The 25,720-nt window shown below is 42.8% G+C and overlaps 1 protein-coding gene across 1 annotated transcript in view; it reads right to left on the minus strand.

Moving 5' to 3' along the window:
* Positions 1–25,720, minus strand: part of CEP89 (centrosomal protein 89) — a 73,172-nt gene that overhangs the window by 42,556 nt on the left and 4,896 nt on the right. The window contains exons 3-9 of the mRNA XM_081107645.1: positions 25,403–25,561; positions 21,445–21,628; positions 13,683–13,779; positions 7,905–7,933; positions 6,717–6,759; positions 4,228–4,446; positions 2,146–2,291 (exon numbers count right to left, since the gene is read on the minus strand). Of these exons, the coding sequence (XP_080963771.1) occupies positions 2,146–2,291; positions 4,228–4,446; positions 6,717–6,759; positions 7,905–7,933; positions 13,683–13,779; positions 21,445–21,628; positions 25,403–25,561 (877 nt within the window). The remainder of the gene's footprint in view (positions 1–2,145; positions 2,292–4,227; positions 4,447–6,716; positions 6,760–7,904; positions 7,934–13,682; positions 13,780–21,444; positions 21,629–25,402; positions 25,562–25,720) is intronic.

Raw genomic sequence — 25,720 nt, forward strand, 5'->3', positions numbered from 1 at the left:
TCACTGACGCCAAGTGGGAAATGGCCATTTTGCGTGTTCCTTTTACCTTTTGACAATTTAAAATAATGTGGTTTGGTGTGGGTCTATTTTATTTATTTATCTTATTTATTTTTTTGTTAATCCTCACCCAAGGATATTTTCCAATTGGTTTTTAGGGAGAGTGGAAAAGAGAGAGAGAAACACACAGAGAGCAACATCAATGTGAGAGAAACACATTGATTGGTTGCCTTATACTAGGGCCAGGGCCCAAGGAACCTGCAACCAAGGTATGTGCCCTTGACCAGGACTGAATCCGGGACCCTTTGGTTCGCAGGCCGACACTTAAGCCAAACCGGCTAGGGTGGTGTGCATCTCTTTAGATTACTTTGGTACTCTGGACTTCCTGAATCTGGTTATCTGTTTCTTTCCCCAGGTTAGAGGAGTTTTCAGCCATTATATCTTTGATAAGGTTTCTGTCCCTTTCTCTCTTTTTCTTCTGAGACCTCTATAATGTGTATATACATCTGCTTGATGGTATGCCATAAGTCCCTTAAGCTATCTTCACACTTTTTCATTCTTTTTTGATTCTCTGATTGGATGAATACCACTGCCCTGTTTTCAAGTTTGCTGATCCTTTTTCCATTTGCTTTAGTTTGCTGTGGAACCCTTCTATTGAATTTTTCAGTTTAGCTATTGTATTCTTCAGCTTTATGATTTCTTTGGTACCTTATTATATCTTCTATCTCTGTTGAAATTCTCACTTGTTCATGCATTGCTTTCCTGACCTCGATGAGCATCTTTAATTTTTTTGTTTTGAGAGTACTGTTCTGAAAGCTGGGGATGGTGAAACAAGGAAGAGCTTAGGATAGAAGCAGCAACAGAAGAGAGCCTAGGCAGGGCTGCTTTGGCTCATTGGAGAGTCAGAGAACAGGGAGCCTTGGAGATAGGTTCAGGGGGTTAGCCCAGGACAAGCTGCCTCCGCCTACTGCTCTCCTGGCTGCCAGTCTCTTGGGACCCCTCAAATGCATGCCTGAGAAGGAAGAAAGGTGTGGGCGTGCTCCCCTGAGGGAGAGCTCCCTTGATGAGCATCTTTACGACTGTTATACAACTGAGTAAATCACTTATTTCCATTTCATTAAGGCTGGTTTCTGAAGATTAATTTTGTTCTTTTGTTTGAAACACATTCCTTCCTTTCTTCATTTTCCTGGACCCTCTGAGTTAGTGTTGCTAATTAGATAAAGCAGCCTCCTCTCCTAGTCTTGGCAGAATGGTCTCTTATAGGAGATGAACCTCACCCATCAGCCCAGTTGGAGTTCCTGGTTGCCTTTCAAACCTTTGTGATAGTCCACTGTCTTTGTTCTTAGTGGCTCCCAGTAGTTGAGGAGATACCAAGACCCACAGTGTCCCAACGAGGGGACTGGAGTCAGCACCTAGATGCAGGATGATTAGTAGCCAGACCCTCAGGCAGCAGTCAGGAAAGTATGCAGTTACACCCCTTTAAGGGAAAAAGTGGGAGATGGCCATTTTTGCAGGCTCCCTTTGTGCTGAGCCTGGGATACAGCTTCAGAGTTTGGGGGTGTGCTCCTGAGCCCATTTAAAAACTGTTTCTTGTTTGCTATAAACCTGTGTGGGACTCATGAATGCAAGTCCCATTGACCAGAGTTAGGTGATTTGGGGTCTGTATAAACTAGTCTGTCTTCTTTTGAGAGTTAGTGCACTGATAAATTACACTAAACTTGAGGAACAAGACTTAGAATGGAGCCCTAGGTGGTTTGGCTCAGTGGATAGAGCGTCGGCCTGTGGACTGAAGGATCCCAGGTTCAATTCTGGTCAAGGGCACATTCTTGGGTTGCGGGCTCGATCCCCAGTGGGGTCGTGCAGGAGGCAGCCAATCAATGATTCTCTCTCATCATTGATATTTCTCTCTCTCTCTCTCCCTCTCCCTTCCTTTCTGAAATCAATAAAGATATATTTAAAAAAAAAAAAAAGAGGGAAGGAAGGGAAGAAAGGAAGGGAGGTGGAGGGAAGAAGAAGGAAATAGAAAGGTCCCTAGAATATGCTGTGCTTTGTATGTGTCTTTTTATGCCAAATTGTAATAAATATGAATCCCTCAATTCAACTTGAAAGGCTAGAAAAAGGCTGATTTTTCTTAATTGGAAACATTACCTCTTCCTTCGATAAATGCCTGAATTTTGTTTGATATCTGCTCAGTTCTACATTCAAACGATGGACAGTCATTTTCAACCCATCATTTTCATCCACCAGTTCTTGAGCTTGTTTTCTTAGATAAAGTAATTCAGGTGCAGCAACTACTGAAAAAAATTAATATTATACTCTAAGAACATGTATCAAATAGATTAAGATTTTATATGAATTGCTAACCATCTGCCCTTTTGGGCTCACAGAGGCAGTGAATTACATATAGGTTCAAATGAATAAAAGTTTCTAAGTTTTTTAACACTAAATAGTCAACACTTTGGAAGTTTGTGGAAATTTTTACATGTACAACTAATTAAGGCAAAATAAAAACTTTAGATTGAAAAGGAAAAGTCAGTTTCCAATGATATATAAGTATTTGCCTTGCAAATCATATAGTATAAATGGAAAATTTATTAAAATAACTTTCCCAAATATTAAAAAACATAATAGAAAATAGATCCCACAAAGTAACAACAGAAATAAAGTAAAGTATCTAGAAATAAGTGTGACTAAGACAAGAAAGATACAAGGTCTATAAGAAGAAAATGATATAATCTTTCTTCAGGCAATAATATTAGCCTTATATAAATAGATAGATGGATAGAGACAAAAATCAGTGAATATATGTATAACCTGAGAGTTAAAAAGGACTTGACATCAAGGGCATAAGCCATAAAAGAAAAATATCCTTTAGATTTAAATTATCAACAAACTGAAGGCTAACATCCTTAATACACAAAGAGCTCTTACAAAACAATGAGAAAAAGCCAGATATCTCAATTTAAAGTCAGAAAATTTAGCCCTGGCCATTGTGGCTCAGTTGGTTGGAGCGTCATCCAATGTACCAAAAGGTTGCAGTCAGGGCATATACCTAGGTTGTGAGTTTGGTCCCCAGTCAGGGTGTGTATGGGAGGCAACCAATTGATGTTTCTCTCTCACATTGATTTCTCTCTCTCTCTCTCTCTGACAATAAAAACATATCCTTGGGTGAGAATTTAAAAAACAACAATATACCAATGTTAATTTCTTAGCGTGGACAACTGTACTATTGTTAAGAGGTAGACATTAGAAACCTGAATAAAGACTATAATGCAGCCCTGGCTGGGCTGGATCGCCAGTAGGGGCGTGCAGGAGGCAACAAATAGATGCTTATGTTTTTTATATTTTATTTATCTTTTTTTGTTGTTGCTAATCTTCACCTGACGATATTTTTCCATTAATTTTTAGAGAGTGGAAGGGAGGGGGAAAGCCACATCCATTGGTTGCCTACTTCACGTGTCCCCACCAGGGCTGGGGATTGAACCTGCAACCCAGGTATGTACCCTTGACCAGAATCAAACCTGGATCCTTCAGCCTGCGGGACAATGCTCTATCCACTGAGCCAAACCGACTAGGGCTCACTGTTTATGTTTTGATCTCTCCCTCTCCCTTCCTCTTTCTCTAAAATAAATAAAAACATGTTTTTTAAAGTGGGAAAATTTATAAAAGAAAATGATATGCAAAGATATGAAAAAAATACCCAAGCTCACTGATAATAAGAGAAATACAATTTAAAATGGGATTCCTGCCCTAACCGGTTTGGCTCAGTGGATAGAATGCTGGCCTACGGACTGAAGGGTCCCATGTTCGATTCTGGTCAAATGTTTCTAGCTCTCTATCCCTCTCCCTCCCTCTCTGTAAAAAATCAATAAAATATATGTTTTTAAAAAATGGGATTCTTTTTTTGCCTATCAAATTAGCAAGAAAAATATAATCCTCATTATTGGTAAATATGTGGTGAAAAGGCACTTTTATATGCTGTTCAATGAGATAAAAACTGATATGAAATATATGTAAAGTTACTTTCCTAAGCATCAAATCCAGAAGTATTAGAATTTCTTTAGCATAACAATAATGATATAGCAGATAAAGTCAAATTTCACAAAAGAACCTAAAATATATCAACATTAAAATCAATAAATATTACAACCTAAAATATTAACTCTCAAAATAAGAAAATGAGTTAAGTCCTGTTTGTTCCTTTAATTAAAAAACTGTAGTTGTCCCCACCTTCCTTAGAGGATGCCTTCTCGGCCTCTTTCAGCTTTCCATTTTCTTTTACTCTTCTCTTAAATTTTAATTGTAGTTCTTTCATTGCTTGTTTTACTATGTTAAGTTCAAGAGTAAGTGTTTGGTTTGTTGTGTTCAGATGCAAATTTTCTTCTTTTAATTTCTCAAACTTTTCTTTGGTTATTTCTATACATCGTCGATGTGTTTTACCAGTTATATCTGAAAAGGTATAAGGAAAACGTTTTAAAATATTGACATTTACAATTTTACATCAAAATTACGTGAGACCTCATTTGAAAAACCATGTTAGCAACTACTTTGTGTCAGGCCTCATGTTACTCTCTTTGCTCCTGGGAAAGAGAATGGCCTGCACAAGAAAGAATGAGTGGTCTGATGAGACTACAGTGGATGACAAGAGAGGTGACAGGGGGGAAGCAGGACTCAGGGGAGGCGCTTGTATATCATAATATGCAGAGTGGAGGCCACCAGGAACCAGGAAGGCTTTTGGGCAGAGGTGTGAAAAGAAGAGGTTCTACTCTCAGATGAGTCCCTCAGGGCAGCAGTAAAGAAAGGGAAGGAATGAGGCCCAGCCCAGAGGAGCTCTGAGGGCAGCGCTAAGATGGGAACAGAGAGGGATATATGAGCGAAAGACTCAGGGGCTAAAGCCCCACAGGACCCAACGCGGGGGGGGGGGGGGGGGGCAAACCAAGATCTGCGTTTGGAAGACACTTAGCCAGACAAGGAAACAAGTGGAGCAAGAGAAGCTAAGCTCGGCTTAGGACACAGGCCCATAGCACTGAAGGCAGACTCAGCTGAAACAGAGGGGAGCCACCAGATGTGGGCAGTATCTGATGGCACCATGGAGAGAAGGAAACCAGAGACCACGAAGGATTTTAAGAAGGAAAAGCAAGAAAGATGGGAAGAGCCCTAGCCGGTTTGGCTCAGTGGACAGTGCGTCAGCCTGCGGACTGAAGGTTCCCAAGTTCGATTCCGGCCGAGGGCACATGCCCAGGTTGTGGGCTCGATCCCCAGTAGGGGAAGTGCAGGAGGCAGAGATCAATGATTCTCTCTCATCATTGATGTTTCTCTCTCCCTCTCTGAAATCACTAAAAATATATTTAAAAAAGAAAAGAAAAAGGAAAGATGGGAAGAAAAGAGAGTGATGTTCCATGAAGAGATATGCTCACAAAGCTCAAAAAAGGTGAAAACTACAATGGGCTCCCTGGCCAGGGCACACCTCCAAGTGGAGGTGGAAACAGAAGCAGAGCTTCTGTGGATAGACAAGCGGGGGAAGGCTGGTGGCTCCAGACAGTAGATTCAGCACACACCCCAGGGGACAGGCAAAAGCTAGGGAGGGGACAGGTGACTCCAGATAACACCCTCTGACCCTGATACGCATATATCCAGTCTTTAGAACATGAAAGGAAAGGCTAAGAAATGAGTAACCCCACAGCTACACTGAGAACAAGAGGGGAACCCCAGAAAGAAAACAATTGAGATTAGGTTGAAGACAGAAGCTGCAGCCTAAAATATGTCAGGAGACCTCAGCTACAAAAGGTGGGGATGCCTCACCCTGGCAGATAATAGGAACCTAAATGGCCTAGAAAGATGTCCAGTTAGAGCACCAGATGGGGCTCAAATCCTTTGGGCCAGGCAGGCACTAAAGAGGCAGGGCAAGCCTGAAGGGGTGTAGAATCCCATAAGGAAGAGGGACCCCTAAAACCCCTGTCTGGCCTGTCAGTCACTGGAGACAGGCTGTACAATTGGCAGCCTTGCTTGTTTCCCCATCTGAGCAGTGTCTCCAGGCAGACCAACAGGGGCTCTCAAGGACCAAGGTGGGCACACCACCAAGAACCAGCAAGTGTCAGAGCCAAGAAAAGCACCCAAGTCAAATTATAGAGGAGAGAGTGGCTGGCACAAAAATGACAAGATTTTGGAATAAGTATATTTAACATTTTCAAAGAGATGCTTGTTGATATTTCATAGAAATCGTATAAGCAAACAGTTTGAGTAATACATAAATTCAAAGGATGGGCTAAGTGGCAGGATATATACAAAGACGAATGAGCCTATGGGCTAGAAGTTAGAGCCCTAGCAAACTCCTACAACAACACCAAAACCAGAGACAGAATGGGTGAAAGTCAAGTCAACACTAAGATAGAATGGAGGACAGGCTGAAAAGGCTTGATACCCAATACAGTTTTTGGATAGTGATGTGAAGCATAACAGGCAAAATTCACAAAATTCACTTTGAAAGCTACCGAAGCTCCACAAACATTATAGGGGAGAGTGCCCCAGAAAACATCTCTAAATCTCACATTGCCTCCAGCCCCAGAGCAGAACCCTTATTTGCATATATCCAGCCTCCCAGTATCTAAGCACCTCCCACAGGTCCTTCCAGTCCCCACTCCCAGGATCTGAGCACAGCTCCAGAGAACATACTTCCACTATAAGCTTTTCAATCATAATCAAATTCAAAAGGCAAATACCTGGGGAGGGTGGAGGTTTTCCACATAATGGTGTTTTTTCATCCTAAGGGGAAAAAAGTCATGAGCCTAATAAATTGAGACTGTTAGCATCTTCTGTTCAAACTTTCTGCCTTTTTTCCTGTAAGTTCAGTCAGTCACTGTCTTTATATGTAGGTCCCATGAGTAATGGGCCATCAGTTCACATTTTTCAAGCATGTGATATGGCTGCAGGTGCTGAGCAGAGAGATGTGCAAAGCAAACTCCAGCCAGGACTTTCTCCTTGGGACATGCAAGAAGACCCCATAAACAGCAGAGAAGCACGTTTTTCAGGGTGCCGAGAAAAGAATATAAGTTCTTGCTTTTCAACACAAAACCTTGAGGAAAGGGAAAGCTTTAACTTTTGTTAATTTTTCCATTACACATCAGTCTGATACTAAGTTTCTAATTTCTGCTGAAAAAGTAGATGAGGTTTATAAATTAACTAGAGGCCCGGTGCATGAAATTTGTGCACAGTAGGGTCCCTAGGCCTAGTTGGTGATCAGGGCCGATTGGAGCCTTCTGGCTGCCAGCTCGGGCCTTCCTTCGTTCTGCACCACCCCCTGGTGGTCAGTGCACATCATAGCAAGTGATCTATCTGGTCAAACTCCCGTGGGGACAATTTGCATATTAGGCTTTTTTATATATAGATTCTACTGAGAAATGTTTAATTTTTAAATTCCTATGACCTCACACAATTCAAAACTTAAGTTAGAACTATTTCCATGTTTGCAAATTAGTTATTGTCTATTCATTCTACAAATTATGTGATTTCAAACCTCTCAATACATTAGTTTCATTTTTAAACAGTGGAAAATATGAATTTCTTCAAGTTCTTTAAGTATTAAAAAAAACCATTCAGCCTGCCCGCAGTGGCTCAGTTGGTTGAGCATCGTCCTGTGCTGGTTTGATTCCTAGTCAGGGCACACACCTGGGTTGTGAATTCAATCCCTGCTTGGGGCGTGCATGGGAAGGCAACGGATCGATATTTCTCTCTCTCTCTCCCTTCTTCTCTTTAAGCATGTCCTTGGATGAGGATTAAAAAAAGGAAGAAACATCCAATCAGAAAGAACTCTTAAGGGAGGTTTCCCCCCCAAAAATCAAAAGTTATTTAAACATTATGGTAGAAATTCAATCTATTGAGAAAACCAGTTTTTGAAAAACTAATCTTACCTTTAAAGTCAGAACAGAATGTTCACCATCTGATTTTAAAAAGACAAGAGAAAACATTAAAAGCAGATAAAGACATTTGACATCTCAGAAGAGTACAATCACAGAAACTCACCTTCTACAGCAGAGCTAAACAAGGCAGGGAGAGCAGCAGGCATGGCCAGATCGCATGGCAAGCTGGTCCCAGAGCTAGGACAGGAGCCCAGCTCTGAACTGCTCATCCTTGACTATCCTGCTCATTCCTGAGCACCTTCAGTGGCTCACAGCATTGCAGAACCAAGGCCAAATGCCTCAGTGTGACTCTGAGCCCTTTCCATGTAGAGCTCCTCCCCATCTTTCCAACATACCCCACCCCAGTGCTCCCTCCACAGGTCCCACCTGCCATTCCCCAAATGGGCTGGGCCTACCCTGCCTGGAAGTAGCACCCAACTTGGTCAGAACAGTAGTTGTTCCTTGAAGCAAACTGCCTCAATGACACACATGAAAACAAATCTTGTCCAGTAACTCATTTTCGACTTATAAATATATACTTGTGATTAATATCCTCCATGAAGAGGTTGACCTTATGACCCAGTTTGCCTATACCCCTTGTCATAGTGAAAAGTTGGGTTTTCAACTTTTTAGAAGTTCATTGCTTTTAACTTTCCACAGTTAATTTGCAGAGCAGAAATAATTGGCTGAGAAATAAATTAGAAGCAAATATGAAAAAAAATATATAGAATTCAGAAAAACAAACAAAAATGTTTAAAGATGCATACAACATTATAAATTTGCTTATTGGTTCATTACAATTACCAACACTTGAGCAACTAATCAATGAAGAGCTTATTTTTTACCAAAAAGTCATCTTAATCCACTATTTTTAAACAAACTGCCTTTTTAAAAAATGTATTTTTAAACATTTTTCCAATTAAAGTTGACATTCAATATTAACAGACCTGGTTTTTATCACGTGTTTTGGGGCAGCCTGGACTGGGCACCAGATGAAATCCTACCCAGTCCTTCTAGCCTAATGGCCTCTTCTCCCTGCCACTTTGTACAACTGGCAGACAATGTTGATTGCTCTCTGGTCTTTGTGCCCACTTCTACGACCAGCCTTAGCACCCAGGCAGTTTACCATCTACACATCCTCCCCTGCAACTAGAATGTGAGGGTAAAGGCTGTGGCTCCATCATTTCTGGCACATAGTAAGTTGAATAAATTTCTGATGAGCAAATGTTTAAACTGATAAAAAAAATAATTAAAATAATTCACATTTTTAATAACTGTTACAATATGTTTGATTTGGTATCTTCCAATGCTATATCAGATCTACTGCTTTCCTATTTAATGGAATCTTCTATGTGTCCCTTAAATTCTTCACAAAATAAAGTTGGGGGAGGGCAGGGGATTAAATGGGGGGGAAAAACAGGCTTCTAGTCAAAATGGCAGAGTAGGTAAACGCAGTACTGACATCTCTTGTGACCACTTCAAAATTACAACTAAACTACTGAACAACCATCACTGAGAACTGCCTGAAGTCTAGCTGAACAGAACTCCTATAACTAAGGAAGCCACAGGGAGACCGGTAGGAGGGGCAGAAATGCAGAATGGTCATGTCCCACACCCATGTGAGGAGGTTAAGAATCAGGAGGGATATCTCAGCTGGGGAGGAGTCTCAGCCCAGGGCTCCAGGGCCAGGAACAGAAGTCCCCATAATACAGCAGAGATTGAGTCTGAGTAAGACGGGAGGCTGCTGGGGTCCCAGGCAGTTCCTCTTAAAGGGCCCACACTCAGACTTACTCAGACTCACTTGCTCTGAACATAGGAACTAAATTGTCTGGCTTTGGGGTGAGGGCTGGAGGGGTAGCTTTCTCCCAGACAGAAGTGCTAGCAGAAGACATGTTCCTTTGCTGAGTCCTCCCCCTATAGAGCTGGCAGCAGGCACATACTTGAGTCTCCATTTACCTGGCTAACACTGTTCACCCTACCTGGGTGATTCCCTGAGATCCTCACCCAACTTTCAGACCCACCCAAGCCGCTTGGCTCGAACTTCAGACTTTGCTAAAATCTCTCAAAGGTTCATAAATCTCAAACAAGCAGCATCTGGCCTCAGCATGCCCTTTACCTCTTGCCAAGCAGCCCAAGCCCAGTACTAGCAGCAGCCAGCTTTGGTTCATAGCTTGGCCTCTCCTGGGCACCTCCAAGCCCAGTACAAGTGGCAACTATCTGCATGAGCCACATGCTGGGTGGTCCCTGGCATGGCACAAGCAGTGGCTAGCTGTGGCCTGCACCTCCAGGGAGGCTCCTGGGCCAATGCACCCAGAGGACAGCTTCAAACCATATGAGAGCATCACCCAATCACCTCCACCAGCAGACTCATCTGGCACTGAGCCCTGCTGAAGCAAGTCCTGCTCCATGTAGTCGGCCCCTACACAAAAGCTCCTCTGCTATAGTCTTGGCAAATCCTCACAGCTGATTGGCCTGGGGTCAATCCCTCCTATTTACAGAAATCAAGGCTCAACTACTAAACAGGAGGGTGTACATAGCCCATATATGGTAGGGGGTGCGGGGGGTTGCACCTGGAGTGCTCAGCTCGGGTTACTACAGAGGCTGTGCCAGTGGGCCCTACAAGACATGTACTACATTAGGCCACTCTACAAAGCCTGGGACACACAGCAGCTCTACCTAATACAAACACAGGGAGGCAGCCAAAACAAGGAGACAAAGCAACATGTCCCAAATGAAAGAACAGGACAAAACTCCCCCCCCCCCAAAAATTAAACAAAATGAAGACAAGCAATCTACCAGAGATACAAAGTTCAAAATACTGGTGACAGCCAGGCCAGTGTGTCTCAGTGGTTGAATGTTGACCTATGAACCAGGAAGTCACGGTTTGATTCCCAGTCAGGGTACATGTCCGGGTTTGGGGCTGGTCCACAGTAAGGGCCATGCAGGAGGCAGCTGATCAATTATTCTCTCTCAACATTGACGTTTCTCTCTCTCTCTCCCTCTTCCTTCCTCTCTGAAATCAATAAAAATATATTTAAAAAATATATATATTTTAAAGAATAATGGTTATAAGGATGCTCAAGGAACTTAGAAAAAGATAGATTAACTCAGTGAGAACTTCAACAAAGAGATAAAAACATAGAAATGGAGATAAAAAAACATAAAAAAGGACAGAAATAAAGAGTACAATAACTGAAATGAAGAAACAGTAAAATGAATCAACAGTAGATTGTGAAGTAGAGGATCAAAGCAGCAATTTGGAAAATAAGTAACAGAAAACATCCAATCAGAACAGCAAAAAGACAAAAGAATCCAAAAAATGAGGACCGTTTAAGGGGCCTCTGGAACAACATTAAGAGTACCAACAGGCCTAGCTGTTTTGGCTCAGTGGGTAGAGCATAGGCCTGCAGACTGAAGGGTACTGGGTTTGATTCCAGTCAAGGGCATATGCCCTGGTTGCGGGCTCGATCCCCAGTAGGGGGTGTGCAGGAGGCAGCCGATCAATGATTCTCTCTCATCGTTGCTGTTTCTCTCTCTCTCTCCCTCTCCCATCCTCTCTGAAATCAATAAAAATATATTTTAAAAAAAAGAGTACCAACCTTCATGGGGGTGCCAAAAAAAGAAGAGAGCAAAAAATTGAAAGCCTATTTAAAAAAATGTCAGGAAACTTCTTAATTTGGTGAAGGAAATAGACACACAAGTCCAGGAAGCATAGAGTCCCAAATAAGATGAACCCAAAGAGGCCCACACCAAGATACATCAAGATAATTAAAATGCCAAAGGTTAAAGACAAAGAGAGAATCTTAAAGGCAGTTATTATCTACAATGGAGCTCCCATAAGACTATCAGCTGATTTCTCAACAGAAACTTTGCAGGTCAGAAGGGACTGGAACAAAATACGAAAGGCTACCAGTTTGATTCCCAGTTAGGGCACATACTTAGGTTGTGGATTCCATCCTGGGTCGGGATGTGTACAGGAGGCAACCAATCAATATTCACTCTCACACTGATGTCTCTCTCGTCCTTCCTTCCTCTCTAAAGTCAAAGAAAAAAAAAAAGTGGATGGACATGTATAAACATAGGGAGATATTCAGGATATGTCATTAGATTTAAAAATGGCAGGTAAGCCGAAACCGGTTTGGCTCAGTGGATAGAGCGTCGGCCTGTGGACAGAAAGGTCCCAGGTTCGATTCCGGTCAAGGGCCATGTACCTGGGTTGCAGGCACATCCCCAGTAGGAGATGTGCAGGAGACAGCTGATCGATGTTTCTCTTTCGTCGATGTTTCTAACTCTCTATCTCTCTCCCTTCCTCTCTGTAAAAAATCAATAAAATATATTTTTTAAAAAAAAGGCAGGTAAGAAAATAATGTGTATTTTATATACATACCCAATTGTATGTTAAAAGTAATTATCTAGCCCTAGCTGGTTTTGCTCAGTGGATAGAGCGTTGGCCTGTGGACTGAAGGGTCTCAGGTTCGATTCCAGTTATGGGCACATGCCTGGGTTTTGGACTTGATCCCCAGTAGGGGGCATGCGGAGGCAGCCAATCAATGATTCTATCTCATCAGAAATCAATAAAAAAAAAATTAAAATAATAAAAGTAATTATCTAGCCCTGGCTGGTGGTTAGTGTCAGCCTGCACTGAAGGGTTGTGGGTTTGATTCCCAGTCAAGGGCACATACCTGGGTTGCAAGTTCGATCTCTGGCCCGAGTTGGGACGCTTGTGGGAGGTAACCAATCACTGTGTCTCTCTCACATCACATTGATGTTTCTCTCTTGCTCTCTCTCTCTCTTTCTACCACCCCTCTCTTCCTCCTTTTCACTCTCTCTAAAAAGAAATCAATGGAAAAAATATCCTCGGGTAAGGATCAACAACAAAAAATAATAAAATAAAATTAATTATCTATGAAGTACAATTATGTGTGTTTAACTTGATATATTTATGCATTTCCATTTTTTTACAGTGCAAAAGTAGTACTTCTATAATTAAAAAAGGAATACAGTTTTTACATGACTTTAATATTCACACAGATTTTCCCATAGGGATAAAATATGCCACCTAACCAATTGGTGTTGCTGGCCCAGGTATTACTAGCTGGCATTCTATTTTCCAACCACCTCTCCTTGAGCACAAGCAACTCTCAGGAGGGTCCTGATAAAGCAGTTATTGGTGCCCACTGTATGTCAGGCTCTCTTTCTCACTTCTCAGACATAAGCCATCTTTTAGGAAACTGAAAAGAGTTCCCTACCTTTACTATAATACTCTGAATTCTCTCACAGTGCCAGACAAAATATACAGACAATTGGCAACATACAGTTAGAGTTCTATTATAAACATGTCCATGCACTCATTCATCCAACAAACCCTTAGAGACAGCCTACTGTGGGCTGGGCCCAGCTCCAGGCACTGGAGATAGCATGGAGACCACTGGGCTCCAGCCCTTGCAACGCCAGGCCTCGGTCGGGGTGCAGAGGGAAGGAGTGTGTAGAGCTTCAGAGCTTGAGCCGTAGCCCTTTTCCCCAGGTGTCCTCTCAGGGCTGACGGACAGAACTTACGAAATGGACTCCAAAATAAGTACAACTTAATATCCAGGCAATTGACTCTGGAGTAACTTACCTCCAGTGAAAATAAAATTCAGAAATATTCCTACTTGTAATAACAGAATCACAGTATGGAGGTGCAATGCTATATGTTCCCCCTTGTTAACCAACATTTATTGCCACAAAATGTTTTTACTATTTGAAAAATTGTGGGTGTTTGGGTGTTTTTTTGTTTGTTTGTTTGTTTACCTTTTTCTTGTGTATGCTGTGGTATAAAAGTTGGATCTTGCTCAGAAATATTTTCCTCATCTTCACTGTCCACCCCATGTGACAATGGAACCTTTTGCTACAAGAGACAAAGGAGCAAACATGTGATCAAATTTCCTCCCAGTAAACTCAAGTGGCTTATTCCATATTTTCTTCAGTGCCACCTCCCTCCCTGAGAGACAAAAGGACTACATTTGAAAGGGTGGGACAAAACTTCGGATTCCTTAGGAAAAGCCCTGTGGCAAAAGCAATGACATTGGCACTACACTTAGGCCATCCAGAACTTCAAATCCCACCCATGCTGTCTGGGCAACCTCGTCCTCCTTCCTTCCAGAGACCAACCCAGAACAAGGGGCTGCATCTGGCCTGCTGTGTGTAGCACCCAATACCATCCTACCCTGGCACTGTTACCGTGTTACCATCTCCACATGAGACAAGTGCTGTCAAATTGCCCTGTGAGAACCCTCAGTCCGGCAACTGTTTGGGGTTGAGGTCAGTTACGTTCGCAGGCTTTGTGAGTCCCCTGTAAATGTTTCCTCATGAAATGGAACCCTCTCCTCCACTGCCTGTGAGCATCTCCTATGCAGAATGTTCACAGCAGCACTATTCCTGAAAGTCCCAAACTGGAAACAACCAAATATCCATCATCAATAAAATGAGTAAGTAATTGGATGGTACAGTTGTACAACGGGATATTATACAGCAATAGGAATGAACCAATCACTGCATGCACAATAACTGAAGACTCTAAAAACCCCCAAAGAATACATACTATGTGATTACATTCACAGAATTTTCGGAATAGGCAAAACTAATCTAAGGTTATTTTCTAGGATCTAATCTACTCTTGGAGTTTAGGGCAGTGCTTACCTCTGGGGGAAGTAGTGATCTTCTCTGTCACAAAGAGGGACTTCCGGGGTATTAATAATGTTTTGTATTTTTAAAATCTGGGTGGTGGATTCTTTGTAAAAATTCACTGAGCTGTACACTTATGATTTATGTACCTTTTGTGTATATTTAATGCATCAATAAATAAACCAAAGGCCTGAATGGTATAGGTCAGTGGTTGAGCGTCAAACTATGAGCCAGGATGTCATGGGTTCGATTCCCAGTCAAGGCACCTGCCCAGGTTGTGGGCTCAATCATCAGTGGGGGATATGCAGGAGATAGCCAATCAATGATTCTCTCTTGTCACTGATGGTTCTATCTCTCTCTCTCCCCCTCTCACTTCCTCTCAGAAATCAATAAAAATACATTTAAAAGAAAAAGAAATAAATAGACCAGAGAACTGTGATAATATTCAAAACAACATTCTAATTTAAAAATTTTAATTTAGCCTGGCTGGCGTAGCTCAGTGGTTGAGCAAACTGGAGGTCACGGTTCGATTTCAAGTTGGGGCACATGCCGTAGTTGTGGGTTCGATCCCCAATGTGGGCATGCAGGAGCGACAGCCCTTGTATCAAAGAGTTGCCAGTTCGATTCCCGGTCAGAGCACATATGGGAGGCAAGCAATCAATGTTTCTTTCTTTTTTTTTAATTTTTTTAAATTGATTTCAGAGAGGAAGGGAGAAGAGGAAGAGAGAGGTAGAAACATCAATGAGAGCGAATCATTGATCGGCTGTCTCCTGCACGCCTCCCGCTGGGGATCGAGCCCACACCTAGGCATGTGCCCTTGACCAGAATTGAACCTGGGACTCTTCAGTCCACAGGCCCGATGCTCTATCCACTGAGCCAAAATGGCTAAGGCCAATCGATGTTTCTCACATCAAAGTTTCTCTCTCTCTAAAAAATTTAAAAAACCAATAAAAACATATCTTCAGGTGAGGATTAAAAACAAAAAATGAAAAAAAAAAAAGATACAAACATCCAACTGACCAAAGAAGCTCCTGGGCAGAGGAGGACAGCAATAGCAGCAGCAGGGTTTCAAGGTGGACTTTTGCTTTATGTGCAATATCAGAAGTTTTTATAAGAAATGAGTACTCGGGTATTACCTTTGTGACAAAAAGAAAACTAAAAAGAAATTTAAATCGTGGGGACAGAGCGGACATTCCTAATCCTCAACAACAACAGGAAAAGAATGCCCTTGGCTTCTAGAAGTTTCTAGAAAGAACTAGTTTACCCTTCCATGAATAGTTCCTCTCTGCATCTCCATCCAAGCTTATGGCAACACTCAAATATGGGTTTGTTGACGGTGGGTGGGTAAACAAATGTACAAATGAGTGACTATATAGCATTTTATGACAAGATGATCTGCAAATCCACAAACAATAGCAAGAATACATGACAGAGATCTCCAATAACATCCTATTGCTGATTTCTATTTGAAAATGGTAACATGGCATTTAGGTGGTCTCTTCCCTTAAAACTAACTGAAATCAATCAGAAGAATAAAATAAATTAAAAATAAATTTAAAAAGCTTAGTCAATGGCCACAGTCTCAAACCACAAACGGGAGAAAACAGCTGCCAAATCTATGAAAACCTGGAATAGAGGGAGTATACCAAAAGCTGCTAGACTTCAAGCATGCAGATGCTTCAAAATTCACAAAGTGTTACAGAGTTCCTCTGATGGGTGCAATGAGAACAAGGGCATGGACAGGCCCAGGAGCAGTAGTCCTTCCCGGGGAGGAGAAATTAAAGGGAGCCACTTGTGGAGAGCCTGCCTTTATTGTCCAGAATCCAGCCTGCATACTCTTACAGAAATTAAAGGCAGCACAAGCTGACATAAAGATCCCAAAGGACATCAAGAAAAGCGATAAAGCATCAGAAAGATATAAGAAGTAAACTTGCAGAAGTCAAAAAAAGAAAAAGAAAAAGGAAAACCAATACAGAAGTAAAAGCTATACGAAAAGTACTAAAACACAGTAACAAAGTACTAAAAGAGATGCACAGAGTACACTAGAGGAAATCACATAAAGTGACAATGCAAAGAAAAACGAGGGACAGGTGATTATAGAAAATATAATAGACATGGAAACAAAGGGTAGCCAACAAATGCATAGCTAGTGTTCTCAAAGGAGAATAGAATGAATGGATGGTAAAAGTAATCAAAGACAAAACAGGGGAGAGAAATAGTCCCTGAAAATAAAAAAGGAAATGAGAATCTTTGTCTGCTGAATTAAATTATAAACTAAACTTCAGGAAAAAGGACAGAAAATAATAAATGCCACCATTAATTCTGGAGATGTACTGAACTTCAAAGGATAAAGAGTGAACTTGCCAAAACCGGTTTGGCTCAGTGGATAGAGCGTCGGTCTGTGGACTGAGAGGTCCCAGGTTTGATTCCGGTCAAGGGCATGTACCTGGGTTGCGGGCACATCCCCAGTGGGAGATGTGCAGGAGGCAGCTGATCGATGTTTCTCTCTCATCGATGTTTCTAACTTTCTATCTCTCTCCCTTCCTCTCTGTAAAAAATCAATAAAAAAATATTTTAAAAAAATCAAAAAAAAAAAAAAAGAGTGAACTTACAAAGGTATCAGAAAGAAAGATCAAGTGACTTTAATGTGAAAAAGAAAGCAGGCTTAAGTCCTTCTCAGCCCTTTGCTGTTACCCTCAGCAGTCCTCTCAGAAAAGGCTAAATCCCCCACTATATGGTCTCACAGCACCTGTACCCTTCCTTCGTAACATTTACCATAATTGTAATTGGTTGCTATTTATTAGGTAACTATGGACTCTGCCTTATACTGCTTCTCCAGCACCTGACACATACCTGGTACTCATTGGATGCTCAATAAATATTCGTTGAGTTATTTACCTGATCAAAGACAGTCTTCTCCACAACACAGTCCTGTAGAGGATGAAGAAACTGAGGCGCAGGGAGGTTATCTGACTTACCCAAGTTATACAACTGGGAAGCAGAGAAACGGGGAGCTGAACTCAGGTCTCTGAATGCCCATGGCACTGCTCTGTCCACTGGGCTCTAGCATCATGTGAACCGACCACAAGTTCAGGCACCCCACTTATTCCTTACTTTTGGGTGGCACCAATAAGAAAACTCCTGAAAACAAGATTTGCTTTGCATTTGTTAGGCCATTTCTGCGCAGGTGCACACATTCTATGAAGATGGTTGCCCAAAACTACTCTGCAACAGAGAGAGGCATGAGGTATAGAGACTTATATCCAAAGTGCCCGCTTGGGTTGGTCTGTTCTTACTTTACTAGTTTTGACAACTCTTTATTTTAAAGGAAGTATGAATGATTCATAAAAAAGGATAAAATTATAACTTACCTCAGATAACAAAATGTCCATAGTAAATATAGGGAAGGAAATTTTACTTTTATTATTTAAATTAAAATGTAACCCATAGGCACTATCTTCTTCAGAGCTGGTATTATCTAGTGATTAACCAGCAGTTTTACATACTCCACACACCCCTTTTTTTTTTTCAAAGATAGATATATATTTTTTTGTTTGTTTGTTAATCCTCACCCAAGGGTATTTTTTCACTGATTTTTAGAAAAAATGGAAGGGAAGGGGAAAGACTTAGAAAGAAACATCAGTGTGAAGGAGAGAGACATCAACTGGTTGCCTCCTACACAAGCCCCAACCAGGGCCTGGGTTCAAGCCTGCAACCAAGGCACGTGCCTTTGACTGGAATTGAACCCAGTACCCTTCAGTCTGCAGGCTGACTAGCAGCTGAGACAAACCAGCTAGGGCCAAAGATATATATTTTAATCATATAATAAACTTAAGAATATTTGGCCTGTTTTTTTAAAAATAACTTTATCTTTAAGAAATATTCTTAATAGGCACAAGGACTATAACACCAATTTTAATTAATAGGAAAAATTGGTCACCCTAGTCTGAATCCTGCCTCTGCAACTGGATGGTTGGTTGGCAAGTCATTTATCCTGTTTCTTCACACACTTACCCCCAAGGGTGTGAAGTAAATGAAATGGTACATGTAGCCTGGCTGGTGTTGCTCAGTGGTTAAGCATCAACCCATGCACCAATAGGTCGCTAGTTTGATTCCCGGTCAGGGCATATGCCCAGGTTATGGCTCCATCCCCAGTAGGGAGCATGCAGGAGGCAGCTGATCAATGATTCTCCCTTTCTCTCTCTCTAAAAATCAATTTAAAAAAGATATTTAAAATGGTACATGGAAGTTGCCTAGCATATATTAATGCTAAGAAAAGATCAATGCATCTTCCTCCACTACTGTCTACCAGCCCCCAAGGAAAAAAAAGAAACTAATCGTGAGACTATGGGATATTGAAATCCCTTTCCAGTTTAAGGACCTTTCATTCATCCCATCTGCCAGGACAATGTAAAGGTTAGCATGAAACCTCTCAATTGCAATCAGCAGGGGCATGCAGGAGGCAGACAATCAATGATTCCCTCTCATCATTGATGTTTCTATCTCTCTCTCCCTCGCCCTTCCTCTCTGAAACCAATAAAATATGTATTTTAAAAAATGTGATTCAATATAGTTGAGGGTAATCAATCCTATCTAATAAAAGAGAAACAGGGTAATTAGCGTACGACCGCTACCCTTCCCATTGGCTAATCAGGGCAATATGCAAATTAACTGCCAGCCAAGATGGTGGCCGGCAGCCAGGCAGCTTGAAACTAACATGAGGCTTGCTTGCTTCAGTGACGGAGGACTCCAACGTTCCCTGCCTGCTGCTGCAGGCCTCTGACCTGCAACTCTAAGCAACTATGTAACAAATATAGAAGCTAAACAAGACCCCAGAAACCTGCTTTAGTCCGCCAGGCTTCAGCCACCAGGATCACAACATTGTAAACAAGGGCCAGAAACCTACTTCCAGCGGCAGAGGCCTAAGAGCTGGAGCCAAGCCTCAAAGCTAAAGCTGGCCCAGAATAAAAAAAAGAAAAAAGAAAAAAAGGAGCAGTTGGGAGCTTCAGTCACCCCCAGCCTGAAAACAGACCTCAGCCCCTCACCCAGACTGGCCAGGCACCCCAGTGGGGACCCCCACCCTGAAGGGTGTGTGACCAGCTGCAAACAGCCATCATCCCCTCACCCAGGCTGGCCAGGGACCCCAGTGGGGATCCCCACCCTGATCCAGGACACCCTTCAGGGCAAACCAGCTGGCACCCACCCGTGCACCAGGCCTCTACCCTATATAGTAAAAGGGTAATATGCCTCCCAGCACCGGGATCAGCAGAGCCGAGAGGCCTTCCGGCACTGGGATCAGCGTGACAGGGGACAGCGCCCAAACCCCCTGATCGCCCTGCGGCTCTGTGTGTGACAGGGGGCGGGGCCGCAACCTCCCTATCCGCCCTGTTCTGTTCGTGACAGGGGAAGGCACCCCAACCCCCTGATCAGCCCTGCTCTGTGCCTGATAGGGGGGAGCTCCCCAACCCCCTGATCGCCCTGCGGCTCTGTGTGTGACATGGTGCGGTGCCCCAACCCCCTGATCGGCCCTGCTCTGTATGTAACAGGGTGCAGCGCCCCAACCTCCCCCCCCGCCAAGGGCCCTGCTCTGTGTGTGACGGAGTAGAGCCATAACCTCCCCATCGGCCCTGCCCTGAGTGTGAGAGTGGTGGCGCCCCAACCCCATGATCGGCCCTGCTCTGAGGGTGATAGAGGGCGGCGCCCCAACCCCCTGATGGGCCCTGCTCTGTGCATGACAGGGGGCAGCACCCCAACCCCCTGATTGGCCCTGCTCTGTGCGTGACAGGGGGCAGTGCCCCAACCCCCTGATTGGCCCTGCTCTGTGCGTGACAGGGGGTGGCGCCGCAACCTCCCCATCGACCCTGCCTTGAGTGTGACAGGGGACGGTGCCCCAACCCCCCAATCGGCCCTACCCTGAGCGTGACTGAGGGTGGCATCACAACCTCCCGATCGCCCTGCTCTGTGCATGACAGGGGGCGGCGCCCCAACTCCCCAATCGGCCCTGCTCTGAGCCTGACCAGGGGCTGCACCTAGGGATTGGGCCTGCCCTCTGCCACCCGGGAGCAGGCCTAAGCCAGCAGGTCCTTATCTCCCGAGGAGTCCCAGACTGCGAGAGGGCACAGACCGGGCTGAGGGACCCCCCTCCCCCCCCGAGTGCACAAATTTTTGTGCACCGGGCCTCTAGTATAATATAATCAATATGAATATACTTCGAACCTGCTAGTCTTCATGTGTAGTCACCATGCTAACACATGTTATAATGATGGTGAAAAAAGAGAAAGGAAAAAAGAAATTACAGTGCTGTCTTTTGCTATTAAAGAAATGGCACTAACTGGTTTTCAAAACCTAGGAGCACAGATTGTAAACCAGACCAGTCGGGCAGTGGCTCCTTCAACCTCTCAGTACCTCGGTTTTCACCTGTGATAGGTTCAAAAGCGGAATCTACCTCACCAAGATGCTGGGAGGTAAATACATGTAAGAGCCTGAAATAGAGACTCACAGTAACCACTCAGACAGTACCAGCTGCTATGGAGATAAATGTTGATACTCCTTTTGCCAGGCATGACTTAGAAGAAAGGTTGCAACTATGCATACTGATATTGGAAAAGTGATAGGAAAGTTAGCTTTTGGGGTCTAAGAAATGAACAGGATTACTCAGCATCAGAAGAAAATCTACACTGAAAATGTTGATGTTTGTCTTTGAAAGGTAAAGGAAACATTTTAAATTTTAGCCTAGCCAGATAGAAAACGAGACTGGACACATTAAAAAAATAAGCCACAGAACAAAAGCCATCAAAGGTAGAAGAGTGAAAAGAAAGTCCTTACACATACACAATTTACTATAAGTTAATGTCAAGGTGCAGTGGAAATTCTGGAATGTGACAAATACCTGATTTCTGTGTGGCGTGGTATACACAGCATCGCCAATTCTTCCCTCTTCCTTATGAGCACTGACTTCTGAGGACTCCTTGCTGCTAGATGACAGGTGCGAGTCAGTGTCCTCTTCCTCCCCATAGCCCAGCATTTCGAAGGATGGCAAAGAACTTCTTCCTGTCTCACTCTGCCAATTTGGTCTGTATTACAACATTAAAGCAGCCACTTACTTCACACTGGTACATGTACGTGTATTAAATGCACTGCCTCTGAGCCCCCACCATAAAACTACTTTTACAAAATACATAGACTCTAAAGGATTAAGTCATCCCCTATCCCATCTCTCTACACACTTTTTATAAAATATGTTTTTATTGATTTTTAGAGAGAGGAAGGGAGAGAAAGAGATCAAAACATTGATGAGGGAGAAACATCATCATTGACTGGCTGCCTCTTGGACACCCCCTGCTTGGGATCAAGCCTGCAACCTGGGCATGGACCCTGACTGGGAATCCAACAGGTGACCATGGGTGCATGGGTCAATGCTCAACCACTGAGCCACACCAGCAGGCTCTCTGCACACTCTTAAAATTTCTTTCTAGTTTTTTACCTAGATTCTTATACTTATCACTGCATACAATACAATCTGCTTCACTGTTAACAAGTTTTTAAAGTCAAAACGTTATAAGGTAAAGACTCAAGTAGTTATACCAGTTTAGTCAGCCATTTCCCTTAACTGGTTTCTCCCTCCCAATTTTCACTGCTATAAATAACCCTGTAATGGACATCCATGTGCAAATAATCTCTTCTGTTTTTAGGATTAATCCTATAAAACAAACCAGATGGCAAACTGCTGAGTCCATGGTATAAACATTTTGTGGGTCTGCATGCATACCACACAAGATTATTTCACAAATCATTTCTCCACCCTGTGACTACGTTGGTAATAATATTCTAAAACTTGCCAAAAGAAATTAAATCTCACAATATAAATTTGCATCTTACCGAGACTAGGTATTTTTCCATATATCTGTGTGCAAGTCTTAATTCCTCTGTTCATGAATTGTCTGTTCGTGTCCTTTCTCCATTTATCTATTTTGCTTCTAATATGTCAATTCTAATTTGAAATTAACTTTCTTTTCTTCTAAAATTAAAAGCCTGACTTTGTATTTATTACAAATATTTTTCCTATTCTATTAATTTTTTTTAACATACAGATGATTTTTTAAAACTCTCTTTTAACCATCTAGATCAGCCGTGGGCAAACTACGGCCCGCGGGCCGGATGCGGCCCATTTGAAATGAATAAAACTAAAGAAAAAAAAGACCGTGCCCTTTTATGTAATGATGTTTACTTTGAATTTATATTAGTTCACACAAACACTCCATCCATGCTTTCGTTCCGGCCCTCCGGTCCAGTTTAAGAGCCCATTGTGGCCCTCGAGTCAAAAAGTTTGCCCACCCCTGATCTAGATTCTTAGTGTAGGAGTAAATAGCGGTTTTGATAAGATTGGATATAAGATTTAATAGTCTTATTTATGTATATATACAAATCAATACTTTCATTCAATAGAAATTTGTTTTGATATATGAATTAGGCAAAGCTGATTTTTCCAATAAAATTGCTAATCCATATACTGTTGAATCCTTTCCTTCCCTTTTAATCTGTGCAGCTGCCTCTACTAGAGATTCAATATGCTTGCCAACACTAGGTTCACGTCAGGTGTTCATGAACACCTCTATCACTGAACCTGTCCTCCTCTATTTTAACTACTTCAACTATAGGTTTTAAAATATAACGGGGCTAACCCTGGCCGGTATGACTCAGCACGCAGATTGTTGGCCCATGCACCACAGGGTCACCGGTTTGATTCCCAGTCAAGGGCACATACCTGGGTTGCAGGTTCCATCCCCGATCCCCACTCCAGTCAGGATGCCTGCAATAGGCAATCAATCGATGTGTCTCTTTCATATCAATGTTTCTCTCTCTCTTCCCTGCTTCCTCCCTCCCTTCTATTCTCTCTAAAAATCAATAGAAAAAATATCCTTGGGTGAGGATTAACAAAAAAATATATAATGGGGCTAATGCAGCCTACCCCCAGGGTCAATATTCTTCCTTTCCAAATTTCTTCTGATGGTCTTAGCTGCTTATTCTTTCCAATACATTTTAGAATCTTGTCCTCATATTTAGCTCTTATTCAGCCAAAGTATAATTGCTACCAGGAGGAAAATAGACTATATTCAAATATCTAAAAATGGAGTCAAGATTAAAATGTAAAAACCAAAAATATAAACATGTCCTAGGAGGAAATACATGAGCATATATATAATGCTGTATATAATAAGGAAATTCTTTCTAGATTTGACAATAATGACAGAAAATACAAAGAAACGGTTGATACATCTTACTACATGAAACATACCGAATATTTGGCATATAAAAATATAAACAAAAACAAAATTGAATAAGCATGACAGATAAAAGGCGAATCTGGTCATGTATCCCCCACTGCCATCCCACAAGCCCTTAAAGCCCTCAGTGCTTCCTGCTTCTAGGGGAGATACCAAACCTCAGAACGGAACACTGAGCCCCTGCCCACGCCTTCAGCCCCACTGCAGACGACGCCCCACCTCACTCAAGTTCTCCCAGCCACAAACATCTTCCTTCTGCTGCTCACATGTGTCATGCTCCCTCTTTCTCTGTCTAGAAAGCTCATCCCAGCCCCACACTGACCATCCCCCCAACCCTCAAGCCATTCCCACTTGATTCTTTTATATTCCTCTGTGCTCTCCTCAACACTCTCTTCTGCAGGAAGAAACCTTCCTGACCCCCTAGGTCAGTGGTCGGCAAACTGCAGCTCGCGAGCCACATGTGGCTCTTTGGCCCCTTGAGTGTGGCTCTTCCACAAAATACCGACTTCTGCGCATGGGCCACGAAGTTTCAGTCGCACTGTACGTGCGCGCCCGCACGTGGTATTTTGTGGAAGAGCCACACCCAAGGGGCCAAAGAGCCGCATGTGGCTCGCGAGCTGCAGTTTGCCGACCACTGACCTAGGCCTATGTTAGCATTAACCCAGCTCAAGCGATAGAGGAAATGACATTAAAGAAGAAGAAAAGTTATAGTACAGATGCCAACAAAGGTCAAATCAGTATGAGTGTTCAGAGGGGAGATACCTGAGAAGTAGTGAGTGACAACTCTCACCATCTAGGTTGTGGCACAGAGAATCCTACGAAGGTCTAAAAGCAGCACTAAATTCACTGGCTCTGTGTTGCCATGAAAACCACCAGTGCATTCACAAGCCATAATTTAACAAGCTCCACTCTAAGAAAACTCTGCTGCAACTCAAGAACAATTAATGCCCCAGAACAGTATTCCTTTGACATTGGGGATGAAAACCTCACTAATGCCTGGCCGGTGTGGCTCAGTGGTTGAAAACTGACCTATGAACCAGGAGGTCACGGCTCAATTCTGGGTCAGGGCATATGCCTGAGTTGTGGGCTCGATCGCCAGTATGGGGGGTGCAGGAGGCAGCCAATCAATGATTCTCATCATTGATGTTTTTATCTCTCTCTTCCCCTTCCTGACTCTGAAATCAATAAAAATATATTTTAAAAAACAAAACAAAAAACCTCACTACTAAGTTCTAATCATAAACACACACACACACACACACACACACACACACACACACACGCTCCTCCTCTGCTCCTAGAGCAGTGGTTCTCAACCTTCCAAATGCTGCCACCCTTTAATACAGTTCCTCATGTTGTGGTGACCCCCCAATTTCATTGTTACAAATTGAACATAATTAAAGCATAGTGATTAATCACAAAAACAATATGTAATTACATATGTGTTTTCTGATGGTCTTAGGCAACCCCTGTGAAAGGGTCGTTCGACCCCCAAAGGGGTCGCAACCCACAGGTTGAGAACCGCTGTCCTAGAGGAAGCAGAATCAGAGATATGGTCCTTACTGATGCCTCAGCTCTGAGGTGGTGGCATAGGGCATGATGAAACTGTCATTTTCAAGGTGAGTCACGTCACTCTCAGACTGGGATATCCGTTGTGGCTGAGGAAGGGCAACAGTCCGGCCAGTCAATGTTGTTGCTAGAATGACTGCAGCCAGAGCAGACCTATGGACAAGAGCATCCCAGTGAGATGGTGAACAAAAAGTTAAACAACAGGATACATAAATTAATCAAAACATATCATCTGTTCTACAATGTTTAGTGCATATCTACTAACCACAGGCCTGCAGTCTGTTATGTGCCTTCAAACAATCTTAATTCATT

The sequence above is a fragment of the Myotis nattereri genome (genome assembly GCF_964212035.1).
Source record: "Myotis nattereri genome assembly, chromosome: 15".
NCBI lineage: Eukaryota > Metazoa > Chordata > Mammalia > Chiroptera > Vespertilionidae > Myotis > Myotis nattereri.